A 14,297-nucleotide genomic window follows, 5' to 3' on the forward strand; every position below is an offset into this window, starting at 1 on the left:
AACAAAGGCTTAGAGTCAATCAAGATAAAGTGAATCGGGAAGGTATATTGCCGCAGAGTCGTCCAACGTACATTTTTCGCACTGGTTTTATGTTCCGAGGCCTAATTGGGGATTCGAGGATTTGTCGTTTTTGTATTGCCTCCGACACGTCTCGTATTTAATAAACTGCGATTCTATATAAAAACGATGCAAGCAAACTTTTCGTTCAAAAATTACAGCTGACCGAAATAAAATATTCTATAGTCAAGGTAGAAATTTATTATTATTTTTTTAAACTTTTTAGGATTCTCTATATATGTAGATGACCCTATTTCAATTGTGCTTTCTGGTAGAAAATATATTGTTTAATTGAGAAGAGAAATAAGTTTTGACGTAATATAAGTTCAAAGAGTTGACCAAGATATAGAAGCTAAAAAAGAGAGGGGACATCTAGCATTGCTTTTTCTTCTGTTTATACACTGGGTGTCCTTTAAGTCCCGATTCAGCATTTATCTCATCAACCGTTCGTCATAAAAGTAATGACTAAAAGCATGGTTCTAATTTAAAAAATGCTAAAAATGTGTTCAAAACTCACCCTGTACCAGTTTTGGGAGTGAAAATAACAATGCGCCATAAAATAAAAAAGTCTAAATTTTTATATGGTTCGCTTTAACTTTAACTTAAAATTGGAAAGTTGTTATCCTGTCTTGCCTGAGGATAAAAAAAGTTTTTGTTCCTAAGTACAATATTCACTGAGATACTCGAATTCAAAAATCACAAAAATTTGAGAAAATTTGGGAAATTATTCAATTTTCCTCCAATTTTTCAATTTGAATATCTCAGCGAATATTGAATAATTAAAATAGGGGATATCTCATCGAATATTTTATTTGTCTCAAAAGAGACAGGGCAACAACTTTTTAATCGGAAATTAGAAGACGGGAGAATACCGTATAAAAATTTAGTTTGTTCTATTTTATGAAACGCTGTATTTTCACACTCGGCACTGATAAAAAGTTATTTCTGAACACGTTTTAAACATTTTTAAATTTTTTTTTGCTCAAATTGAGGTCTAAAAGTAGAGTAAAGAACAGCGATTGTCTATATTGATGCCAAACATGGCGGATAAGTCAGTCTAGGTTCTCAAGGAGCTCTAGCATGTTGCGCCCATGCTTTTTATTCGTGACTGCAATTTGTTTGATTACTTCAACCAGCAGATTGAATTTGACAATGCGCTTCAAAAAATTCCGTATTTTACATTAATTTTTTAACGTAGATTTTTTTCGATACCAGCAGGACTTTCTTGGTTTTGGAGCTCGTTCCTTACATATCGTAGGCCGAAAAGGTGTTTACGAGTGGATGACCGCAAAAATGTGAATTGGCACGACATCCTCTTATTGCATAGATCTTAATCTTACGAAGACATCGAACCGAATCAACCATTTGGGAATCGATAAAAATCACGACCTAGCTGAGATCACAAAATAAATACGCAACACTATATAGGAATGTAGGTCCTAAGATGCAGTAAACGAGTAATTACAAGAAAGTATTGCGAAACGAATCGGGGTGAGGTGGGAATTATTTTCAAGCCACAAGTCTCTGTAATCATGGATCGATGAGTAAGTCAAATATTCTTACACTGTCATTTGCAAACACAAAAAAAGGAAAAAAAACGAGGGGTAAAAAGTGGAAACTTTCCGTCTCAAAATGTTATTTAGAAATTGCAAGTAAGTCTTCCTTTCCAAGAGAGAGAATTAAATACAGAAAATAATTATTACACTCACTGAAAAATTTACATTTTGAAAGGGAAGCCACCCGCCGACGCAAAAGAATTTCATAATTAACACCGAGCGGAAACCTTTTAACGAGAGCAAAAGACAAACTAGAATATTTAAAATTTTGCAGCGAGTTGACTAAATATAAATTATGTAAATTGGATTAACGCGCGCGAATAGAGTTGTTTGTTCGAAAGAAACTTTGTTCCATAACCAAGAATTTCATTTTCGGTATTTTTTTTTTTATCTCGGGAAGTAAAAGTTACAGATGACACAGCCAGTTTCTTTCCTTGTCAGAAATCTAGGTAAATATCAATGAATTAGTAATGACTCGGTTGCTCTCAACTCAGTAATACTGTATTAACGCAGACCGAAGGCAAACAGATATAATATATGTACCGCTATACATATGCATGTACATATAACATCTCTTTCCTACTTATGTTTTTGCTCATGAATTTTTATCTATGCAACAAAGTTCTGCACGAGAGATATGGAAAGAGAATTCTCGGTATTTAGAAACATTAGTTTTTAATATTAACGAAGCTTCAGCAGAGAATAGTTTGATTCAGTTTCATTTTTTTTTTTGTTTTAAATATAATTTGTTAGTTAGTGGAATAGATCTCCACGGAGAATGAAAAAAATGTTCTAAAGAGAGAGAGTGAGTGAGAAAAGAGTAATTTCGTATTATTCCGAAAGTATAATAAATGTTGAAATGAAATCTTTTTCAATCGCTTTATATTTTTTAGCAGAAAATTGAAATTGAATTAAAATTGTCATGAGGAATTTCTGATAGAAGAAAACAAAGAAACCATTTGATGTGTGTGGTGTTTGTTTGCAAATTATATGTGTGTGCATTTGTGTATTATATACTTATATTTGTGTATTTTATGCTTGCATTTGTGTATTTTATGCTTGCATTTGTGAAATAAAAAAAATCCTGCTGAACAACTGTATTACCAGATCATAACAAATACAAATAGAAATAGAAGGTACAACAGGCAAAATGCCCAACGAGATGACGGGCTGACGGAAAAGAATGCCCATAGCAAATATGGATGTCATATATTTCTAAAATATAGCAACCAACCCTATTAAAAATGCAATCATAAACACTAAAAACGAATGATAAAATATTATACAATGCCCATAAAGAATACTTATGGTTGTCTTATTCTAAGTATGGATAACTTCTCGATTTATCCCAACATGTTTATCGAATTTCTTTTCAAATGTCAAAGTTATGTTAAAATTTACTATCCTCGGGGGTAAGCTATTCCCTTTTATTAACAACCCTATTAAATAACTAAGGCTAGGATTTCTATGAATTTGCATATTTTTTATGCATTTTGCATATTTCGCTAATTTTACGCGATAGAACATTTCTTTCATGATTTTCAGTAATTTTAGAGTATTTTTCATGATTTCGGAATTTAAGGGCATATTTTCATATTTTGAAACATTATTTTGCATATTTTAGCATAACAATGAAGAAGGATCTTTCCTCCAAGCTCTCTTCATTTCCCGCAATTAGAGACACTTTAGCGATAATTGGAAATTTTACTTATCTTTGACATCGCTTTTGGGAATGATTGGCTATTTTTCGGCGACATTAGCAACTATTGGCAATTTCATATGTATACTTTTGGCATCATTTTTCACAATCATTGGCGATTTCCTTTAATTTTCTGAATTTTTCTCGAAGAAATATGGTTAGCCTATATTATAAAGCATATTTTTATGTTTTTACGTCACATTTTTAGTCTTTTTAGGGCATAAACTAATTTTTTATGGAGCATATTCTGTCGGTTTTTGAGTTATTAAGATGCTTCCCTAATCATAATATTCAAAAGAAAAGAGCACGACCAGCTAATGTTCACGTTGATACAAAATCCATAACGAAAACGATAAGGTTATCACTTTTATTTGCGAAGAGAAATAGATGCAATATTTTTTAACGTTAAGCTCTAAACATTAATTTGAACGTTACAAGAAAGGGAAACTAACCAAGAACATAGTTTTATCACACGTATTTGTTGTTATTAGTTATTATACATATCAATTTATACAAGATAATAAACGTAGTATATTCGCGGAATATCAGAAAGCATATTTTTCCCTTGCAATAGTCACATGTCACAGATAAACATAAATGATCTTAGGTATATATAGTAGATCCTTGATTGACCGGGGATAATGGATTCTAAAATTCTATTCCGGGGTTAATGGTTTTAGGTGACCTCAGATAATGAGATCGTCTGTTGATAGAGATGGCCCAAAAAATTAAAAAAAATCTGCCGATCACGAAAAAAATTATTTGCAAGGAATAAAAATCAAACTTTTATGCATGATGCTGAAAATTATGTAAAAATATTTTCAAATCACAAGTTTGAATGATTTTCTTACTCGGCAATTATGAATAATTACCAATTTATCACATCTATCGTAACGTTTGTATGAATTTTTTTTCGACATTTGTTTAAGGTTATCACTGTTTTTTTAAATCTCTTTCAAACGTTTGTAAACATTTGTTAATCCTCAGATTTTTTTTCCTCTGAATATTTACTGGAATTCATTTGAATACTTTTGAAAGGGCGTTACAGGTGCTGTATTTTATATTGAAAATTAACAGAATTTTTCCTTTTTTTAATCAAATGTTTTTAACTCCAAAAATAGATTTTTTCCCGTGAGAATTTAGTTCTCTTTTATTAAAACTTGTTTTTCTTAATTACGGAACCAATTTTAGTGAACTATTTTCCGTTTAATTAGACGCATTTGATACCTCACACGTTGAAAGAACTATTGGAATATACAGTCTCCGCTGGAGAGAGAATTCGGATATTGTGTTCTAATTTTACGTCGTAAAATTCGTAGATTATGTGCTTCACAATTTACCAGCGATGGTTGAGAAGATTCCTCCCAGCCCCCAAAGCTTCTCTGGTTGAAATTGAGTCTCGCAAAAGAGCATGTGACGATGGAGGTTAATTAAAGGGCCGTACTTCCTCCTCTTCCAATTTTGTCTGTACATTTGTTCCTTTTGTCAACGAAATCGCCTACAGAGGGTGGTGCGAGAGAGAGACGAATAGAGAGCATTCACACACACACACAATACACGGTGTTCCTGCTTCATTTCCATCCCTGGTGCTGACGCCATTGCTTAATTAAATGAATCGCGCGTCAACATTCCAAGTTACCGCAAGAGCGTGTAGCAGGTGTTAATTGGAAATATCGTGGCATCGCGGAACAGTTACAGCCAAGAACAGACCGGTTGAATTTGATCATGATTTTCTAATTATCCCGATGACAAGGCTCATGTAAAATCACAGATGATCACTGTTCCTCTATAATTTCGGATAGAGTTATGGATGAATTTAGTTAACTACATATGTGCGCATTTTAGTGCAAAGGAATATTTGTTAGAATATGTAAATGCATACGTGTACATATAAATGAGAGAAAAAAAAAACAACAGCAGATTGTATGTAAAATGAAAAACGCGATTCATTTTCTTCTACACGTGAACTGAAATTGAATCACGTGCATTGTTTGGGCTGCGAGCATTAGGTTTGTTATACTGCAAACAATAACTATAAATACGCATATAATAACTTCAGAGAAGCTCACATTCATGAATAAAAACAAGTACTAAATATAATACTAATTTTTTGTATTTTAATTAATGTTATTTATGTATGAATTTAATACTAATTTCATACATAAATGCAGAGTGTCCCATAAATCCATAAATTGTTAAAAATTCATAAAAACTGAAGGAATTGGTATATGTGAATGCTGTTTGCGCCGAAAATTTTTATGCTCGCAAAACACAAGTTTTATTTTTGCTACAGAAATAAACATTCCATTAAAATCTTTGTCGATAGAGGACGCTGCCCGAAAGTCAGGCAAAGACGATTGGACCAGAATCTTTCTTCAATCTCTTTTGTGTTCGAAACGTTCGTAAAGCTTTAGTCAGTAATTCGCGGCTGATATAAAACAGCTTCACCAATAGTGCTTCATCCACCAATGTTAACATCATAATGACAACGTTATGTAAGCGCCAGAAACAAGAAAATTCAGAAATGAACTGTTATCATACACCCTGCATTCTATAAGACTGATTTTGATATTTTCAGTGATTTGCTTTCGTGCAGCGCCCTCTATGAATGAAAATTTAAACTAAATTTTTTTCTGTTGCAAAAAAAAAAAAAGTCCGTGGGAATAACTTTTTTGCAAACTATATTCGAAAACACCAAATCCTTCAATTTTTATGAATTTTCAAACAATTTACGAATTTGTGGGACACCCTGTATAAATACAATGCTAAATCACACATTGACCATTTACCTTGAATGAGCACGGTCGAACTTCCTTGAGCCGATTCGTCGCTATTGAATACGAAGCATTGGTAAACACCTTCGTCACCTAGTCTTAAAGACGATATCTCGAGTATGTTGTTGGCTTGTTGTCGCAACCGCGTGTCCAGCGACAAAGGTTTAGTGTTTTTCCTCCATTCTAAGTAGTGTATTGGAGATCCATTGACTTCGCATCTCAAAGACAATGTTGCACCGACATTCGCTACCTTGTGAGAAGGTGACACTTCGGCGTGAAGGTGACCTGCAAATCACTCACGGTTATGTGAATCACCAAATAATTTAGATACGCAGATATATTCGCTCACACTACGAATGAAAATTGATTAAAAATTTTTTTTGAATGTAGGTTTTTAATTTTTGTGTGTGTAATTAATTTACGAGACAGAATTGTGAAATTCGTTCATAACTTGTAAGAAAGGCTAGAACTTATAAAACTCACCTCTTATCATGACCGATGAATGAACTTGTTCATGACCCTTACTGTTGTTCACAGCGCAAACGTATTTGCCGCTGTCTTGTAAAGTCGCTCGCTGAATGACAAGTATCCCGTCTGACTCGGTGACCTTTCTTCCAACTACGACGGGTGTGAGGACACCATTATCTTGCCTGTACCATCTGATACTCGGAATGGGGTACCCGTGGGCAACGCATGGAAGCCATATTGTATCACCTTCGAAACTCTGCGCATCCCGTCTCCAATGCACGATCCTTGGTGGAACAAAGCCATGTGGTTCTGTCGAACAGGAACAAAATAGGAAAAAAAAAATATTTTTTTCATGATTTCGAAAATTATATGATTGACGTGGCACTTAATACAGAGAAAAAAAGTACCGTGAGAAAATTCCAAAACCAGATACTCTTTGATCAATAATAGTGTTTTTTTCTACTTATTAATTTTTGTCAAAGGATAAACTGTTATTTTTCTTGTAAGTTACGTATAAAAATACAAATACAACGCCACAACAGGCAAAATACCCAACCAGGTGTCTGAATATGATATGATCCCTTTTTCTGTATAATTTTTTATCTCACATGTTGCTTTTACCTCATCTAATACTATGGAAGACGTCCCTACAGATTTTGTTTAATCAGTAGACTCTATAATACTACAAGCGTTTGCTGATGACTTTTTGATCATAATAACAGGAGAAGCACCATACAAGTTCATCAAGAAATCAAAGAACATCCTTAAGGAGCTTGCAAGATGGGCGGACAGATTTGGCTTGAAATTTAATCTTCAAAAATGTCTATTTACGATAGTAAAAGAAAGGGGGAAACTACCAACGATTCTCTCTATAAAGATGAATAAAAAATCACTAAACTATGTAACAAAATTCAAATACTTAGGCGTAGTTATCAATAGAAACTTTTCATGGACTGACCATCTACAATACATTAAGAACAAAATGGCCAAAAAGACGCAAGAAATTGATCAAAGATCAAGGGCCACTTGGGGTTTCAAAGCTGAAGGGCTAAAAAAAATTTATTTGGAATGCTTGGAGAAAATGATAATATATGGGTACGAAATCTGGTACACAAATACAAGAACTCAGGATGACAAATTAATTTCTATCCAGAGGAAAGCTTTAATTGTAATCTCAAAATGCTATATTACAGTTTCTAATGAAGCATTGAATGTACTTACTGGGATACCACCCATACAGATTACGCTTCAAAACCTGCTGAAACGTTACAAATTGTTTCGACATGGAGAACAAATATGCATTAATCAAAATATTGTTAAAAGAGAGCACATAGAAGAAGATAAGCCAGCTCTAATACCACCGTGGGAGAAAAAGAAGATCGACTGGAATGAAGATCAAAAGGACAGAATGGAAAATTCTATTTACACAGATGGATCCAGGATTGAAAACAGGGTTGGCTGTGCTTATGTGCATTATAAAAACACACAGATTGAAAAGGAGCAACTAACAAGGCTTAGTGATCATAGCACTGTATTTAGAGCCGAAATTACAGCGATATCACAGGCAGTGCAATATACTCATGAAAATCACCTTCAAAATGTGCACATTTTTATTGATTCGAAATCGGCACTACAAGCGCTAGCGAACCCTAACAATTATAACGAAATTCATCGTACAATACAAAATTTGGCTACTATAAATAATATGAAATTTCATTGGATCAAAGCGCATAATAATAATAAAAGAAATGACTATGTGGATAATAAAGCTAAAGAGGCAACAAAAAAGGACCAAATTGACATTAAAACTAAAATCTATAAAATACAACTTAAAAATGCCATGAAAAAAAATATACAGTATGAATGGCAGAGGTTGTGGAATTCAACTACAAAAGGGAGATTTACACACACTCAATAATGCCGAAAGTTAAAACAACCAACATCTATGGAGACTTCTACATCAACCAATTGTTAACTCAACATGGGGCACTGGGAGTCTACCAGGCAAGGTTCCACAGATGAGACTCATTATGTATCTTCTGCAAGAAGGAGGCTAGCGACGCTCAACATATAGTATATAGATGTGAAGCATGGGACAAAGACAGAAAAGGATGCAATTTTAGCGATCACAACATAAAAATCTTAACATTGGTGAAAAATAAGAAAATAGCTATATAATTTCTTAAAATCCATTATGCAAAAAAGCGTGGAATATTATATACATCACCAATAATGTCCTATTTTATGACAAGATTTAAATAAATGCATATGATATATTTGTTTTAAATATATAGATATTATTGAAAAGTTAATTGAATAATTGTAAGGTGTTAATATAAGTGCATTTGATAAATACGAAAAGGATTTGCTGATTTAGACTGGATTAGCATATACCATTTTTTCACTGTGAAGTTCTCACTTGAATCTTTTGTGTTGCTGAGTTATATTGTAAATTTTAATAATATGTAGGATACTACAAATTTTTTTCAATTTATGTCATGTACTAATTTTTAAGAAAATATGTGACCTTCTAGTTCGTGTTAGCATATGTGTTGCAGTACATATAAAATATATGTTAATATCTAATACTGTAAGTTATAATGTATAAAATTGACTGAAATATAACTTGTATTACAGTGTTCTTTGACCTCGTGTAAAGTTAGCCGTGATTGATGGACTGATTTGCTTTGTATATTTCAGCTGACCTGATGTGTATAGGATTTTTTTTTTCTTCTTTTTCTCTTTTTTTATGTTGAAAGATTAAATGATTGTCTGACTCATATGATGATATGTGAATGTATATATACGGTGTGATAATTACAATGTAAAATATAATACTTAAGTGAAGTAATTATTATAAATACCAGGGACACTAAATTGCTGCTCGCGAGTTGTTAATGGTTGCTCCCTGGGGTAAGATGTAAAGTTGATGATAATATATATATATATATATTTATTCTTTTTCTCTTTTTTTATGTTGAAAGATTAAATGATTGTCTGACTCATATGATGATATGTGAATGTATATATACGGTGTGATAATTACAATGTAAAATATAATACTTAAGTGAAGTAATTATTATAAATACCAGGGACACTAAATTGCTGCTCGCGAGTTGTTAATGGTTGCTCCCTGGGGTAAGATGTAAAGTTGATGATAATATATATATATATATATATTTATAATTAAATATATATATATTATAAATTTATATTATTATTATATATATTATATATTTAAATATATATATAGTATATTATAAATATATATATATAATTAAATAAATAAATATATATATAAAAAAAAATATATATATATATATATATTTTTTTTTTTTTTTGTGGAGAAAATAAATGCTCCCTTCGGGGAACCTCGTATGGCGAACTATGTTTGCCGGGCCGGGGGTTAGTATCTCTTAATCAGTAGACTCACGTGAACACTGAAGTAAGGGCTATTATGACCGATAACTATTGTCAACTTTGCCTCATTTCAATCCGTTTAAAGCCTGGAACTGGTTTAATTATAATCGAAACCGGTGTTTCCTTGTCGTAGCACTTGATTGACAGTGCTCAGTATCTAATGTATCGATTCCATTAAAAAGCATAAATACTCCGATCATGTGTATTTAACCCCTTGACGATCAAAGACAATTTATCTCGTCCAAACGAAAATGAAAAAAAAATCATTCCAGCTCTCCCTGTTTCTTTTTACCTCTTTTCTCATCACGAAGCTTCATTGTAACCGTATGAACGTAAGCTGTTTTTTCCCTCCCGGATTTTTTATATACTCCTGTTTAGAGATGTTGAAATTTTACGTGTTCAAAGATTTCTAAAATCTCACCGAACTAAGAGAGTTTGGAATAAAATTGAAGGTATTTGCTAAGTAAGACTTTGTCTATTTATAGGTAACATTAAAATCAAGGCGAACCATATTTTACCCTTTATTAACTATTTTTGGTAGTTTTTTAAAAAAATTATCTAATTAATTAAATTGATGCGTTGACGCATTGTTTCAATTGAAAATATAGTATTAGCTGTGCCATCTACATTCCGTTTTTTTAATTATTTTTTTCAATGTTTTTATGGGAGTGAACCACAGAGGGGGAGGCGGGCTAAAATTCATCATCTTATTACGGCATGGTATAGTTCAATTTATGTTTACACTTGGACATTTGCTATAGAAATAGCAAGAATGTAGTTTTAATTCAGAACGCACGTGCGTTAATAGTTCGAGAGTATATGTAAAAAATACTGCATTATAAATTAAGCTCGTAATCGGATGTTACTTCCTACTTTTAGTGATACAGCATAAAAGGTGATTTTGCCTACTTGTATTTGGTTTCTTCTCGTTTTGTTCGACGTTATCGTTTGCATGTTATTCAGTTGGTGGAGCATGAGGATAAACCGTGAACAGCTGAGCGGATTGCCGTTCGTTATCCGTTTACTTGCTTTCCAAATGGTCGAAAAAACACGAACCGTCGCTCTCGTTACGATGCCTCACCACATAGAACTTTGTTGAATTTCACTTTCACCTTCGAGGGGGGGGGGGGAGAGATAAAAGCAACGCGTTCTGGAGCCAAAGTTATTAATCTGCATAATTTATATTTTCTCGGAAACAATTCGCGTAGAAGATGTATAAAGTGTGTGCGAAAGACGAGTTCCCGAAGAGCCATTCCAACTTTAGTTTGGGGCCCATTTATGGAAAATGGAACGGTGAAATCGTACGATGCTGCGTGCGTGAGTGTGAGCGTATGTGCTTTTGGGGGTTCGCCGTCTGGTCTAAAGGTTTATAGCTTTGCTTCGAGATAGGAGCATTTCATTTGCATAAATGCATAACATAGGAGTGAGGAAGCACACAGCCGGGAGTTTCCAGTGCCAAAATTTTCCTGCGCTCTACCAACATCTTGTCACTTTTAGGTATTTCGACCTTCCATCACTTCGTATAGCTGGGAAATGCTTCTCTCTGAGTTGCTTATACGGCACCACTCCCCCGGACAAACCGCAAGCGGCTTCTAAGGAAAGAGGGTAATTCAAAACAAACGCAAATTTCATATCTGTAAGTCTAATAAATCTTCTTTCGGGGGAATAATTTAACGCGGAATCAAAGTCTGAACAAGATTTACTGTTCCGTGATGACTTAATGTCATTCTTGCGGACACTGAAGGGGAAGTAAATGCTTTCCTTGACTTTCCATTATGCCATTAATTTGAATTTAATATATATAATCATTTTATCTTCTTTTTTTTTTTTCGATCCGTATATTTGGATCATTGGCGTTCATTTAAATTTTCGACCAGAGAATAAAGATTGGAATACGAGAATGATGATTTCAATAGATTCTATGCCTTTTTCATTTATCAATTTTTTTGACGGGAATACGTCTTTTAAATCTCCTGACGATACTGGGAGTATTCGCAAGAAGTTGCGTGCCGAAATTCTTTAAACGCTCATATCTCATTAAGTATCTGACACACGTCAAAAGCAATGGTATCGACAGATGGCAAAGGTGCACTCAATAATGATATCACTCCGGTTTCAATACCTCTTTCCGTCTGGGTGCCGGGCCCGCTTCCCTGATTCGTAACGCAATTGTTTTCCCCTATAGTAATTCACAACGATCATGTACAACATTGGTATCGTTTGTTAGCTATTCCAAAGACAAGACCGGTGATAATGACATAATTTCATTATATCAGTACCTAACACGCGATTCAAGGCACAAAAAACGCATTCACGTCAAAACTTGCGGCCGTGTCTATGACACAATCTATCCCATTTTTTAAATTTTTTCTATAGTGGTGTAACTCAAGGAGACATAATCAACAGTAATTCATTAATGTGTTTCCTTTCACACCACAACCATATCACGTAGATGTAATTAACTAAGCTTAGAGGCGATTGGGGGAGTTTGTCATGAACGATAAAAAATTGGTTAGTCTCGTGTTGACATCTGGAGCGGCTGAACATGCTTAGACTTCATCCATTGAGCCATTCTAATTTGTTTTTACGACGTTAAACATCGGATGCAGCTGTTCCTACTGTGCCTTGGACAACTACCCCCCATTTATTGACCTGGTGTGACCACAATTACGTAGCTGCTTCTTCATGCATGGGATTTATAACCGCACTCTTCTTTTTGAATCTACCATAGATATTGTACCTTGTACAGCATATCCGGAAAGTCCTTGCCCCAGTCCTTTTTCTTTCCACCCATTTGTCATTGAAAAAAAACTTTCAGTCATCATTCATTCATTTTATGGTACATTTACATAAAAAAAATGAATTTTTGAAAAAGTGGGAAAATTGAGCTTTTCTCTTCCGGAGCCCTATAGTCATATGAAGAAAAAGTTTGTCTTTGCAGCGATATGACAAACAAAAAGAAGTTCCACTATCAAACAACGAATATTGACTGAAATATTAAATTTAAAAGTTTTAGTAGGATTCAAGGGCCGTTCACAAACTGAAAAGCAAAATACAATTGAGTTCGCTTAAAAATTATACCCTTTGGTTATTCGAGAGGTGTATGTTATAAGCGAAGTCTTGAAATTAGCTTATATACTGTAGTATTTACATACATGCATAAAGTGAAGTGTATTATTGAGATTGTCGTGGACAAAATAAACTTATGCAGCACGTAATTAAATTTAATATAGAATGAATATATAATTTGGTTGACATGTACTGAGAAATTTTAAAAATTTATTAGAGTATATAATATACCGAACGTCCATAAGTTTTTGCTTAATTTAGTTGATTTCACTGACATTTGGGGGGAAGGGGGTTTATGGTAATAGTTTTCATTGAAAGTTGTCATCTCATACTTATAATTAATTAATAAAGAATCAACTTATGTTTATAAAATTTGTCATCAATCAAATTTTGCTTTTGCAAATTTTTTCATTCGAGGTTTTTAAAAAAGTGTCCATTTCGGCTTTACACGATCACAACAAAAGTTATTTTATCACTGCCGTCTACCAAGTGATCCAAAAGTATCAGAAAAACGAAACATTTTGGATTATTTAAACAGCATCGATGCAACTTTCAACAGTAATAGAGGGAAAGAGTTTTCTTTAAATAACAAGAAATCTCCCTTAGAATATAGTACCCACTAACAGGTTGCGCTTTCTAGACATCCATCACAGGCGCGGATCCAGAGTAATGTGTTGGAGGAGGGCAAATTAGTGGGAGCGAAGTGCGTATGGTTAATATACAAGGCGTCCATAATTAAAAGACCCTATTTTAAAGTAGCCTATCGGGGAAACCAGTCATCAGAAAATTGTGAAACTTTGTGGAGGACTTCATGAAGTGAAAGGAATTTGTTTCGGGGGGGGGGGGGAGGGGGTGGATTAGTTTAACGTGTCGTCACCAGAGGGCGTTTTTATGAATACCTGTAGTAAACATGTAAATTTATGCGATGTCACGCAGCAGCTGTTATAAAACCTAGAAACATTCGCGGAGATTTTTTTCTCAATGTTTTGCTGCTCACAATGACGATAAGTTTACGAGATCGCGCTTCCTTGGTCAAATTGTTTTACCAAAACAGCAATTACACTGTAACTGCTCTACGGAAATATTGGACTTGGAAGTGGATTCGAAAAGGTTCAATGAATGTTAAAAACCTTCGGCGTATGATAACGAAATTTGAAATCACAGGATCGTTGGTTTTTCGTTCTGGAAGAGGAAGAAAATCCGTTTCTACAGACGCAATACAGGAGGTTTCACTATAGGTGGAAGAGGACAGAG

General features: G+C 33.8%; 1 protein-coding gene across 1 annotated transcript in view; it reads right to left on the reverse strand.

The window, feature by feature from the left end:
• The window catches only part of LOC149086590 (cell adhesion molecule Dscam1-like), a 236,354-nt gene that overhangs the window by 78,064 nt on the left and 143,993 nt on the right, over positions 1-14,297 (reverse strand). Inside the window, exons 5-6 of the mRNA XM_089230963.1 lie at positions 6,570-6,863; positions 6,102-6,371 (exon numbers count right to left, since the gene is read on the reverse strand). Coding sequence (XP_089087089.1) covers positions 6,102-6,371; positions 6,570-6,863 — 564 coding nt within the window. The remainder of the gene's footprint in view (positions 1-6,101; positions 6,372-6,569; positions 6,864-14,297) is intronic.

This window comes from Pholcus phalangioides, unplaced genomic scaffold, assembly GCF_987345545.1.
Source record: "Pholcus phalangioides strain wild (caught in Gottingen) unplaced genomic scaffold, Ppha-v1.0 ptg000004l_1, whole genome shotgun sequence".
NCBI classification, from domain to species: Eukaryota; Metazoa; Arthropoda; class Arachnida; order Araneae; family Pholcidae; genus Pholcus; species Pholcus phalangioides.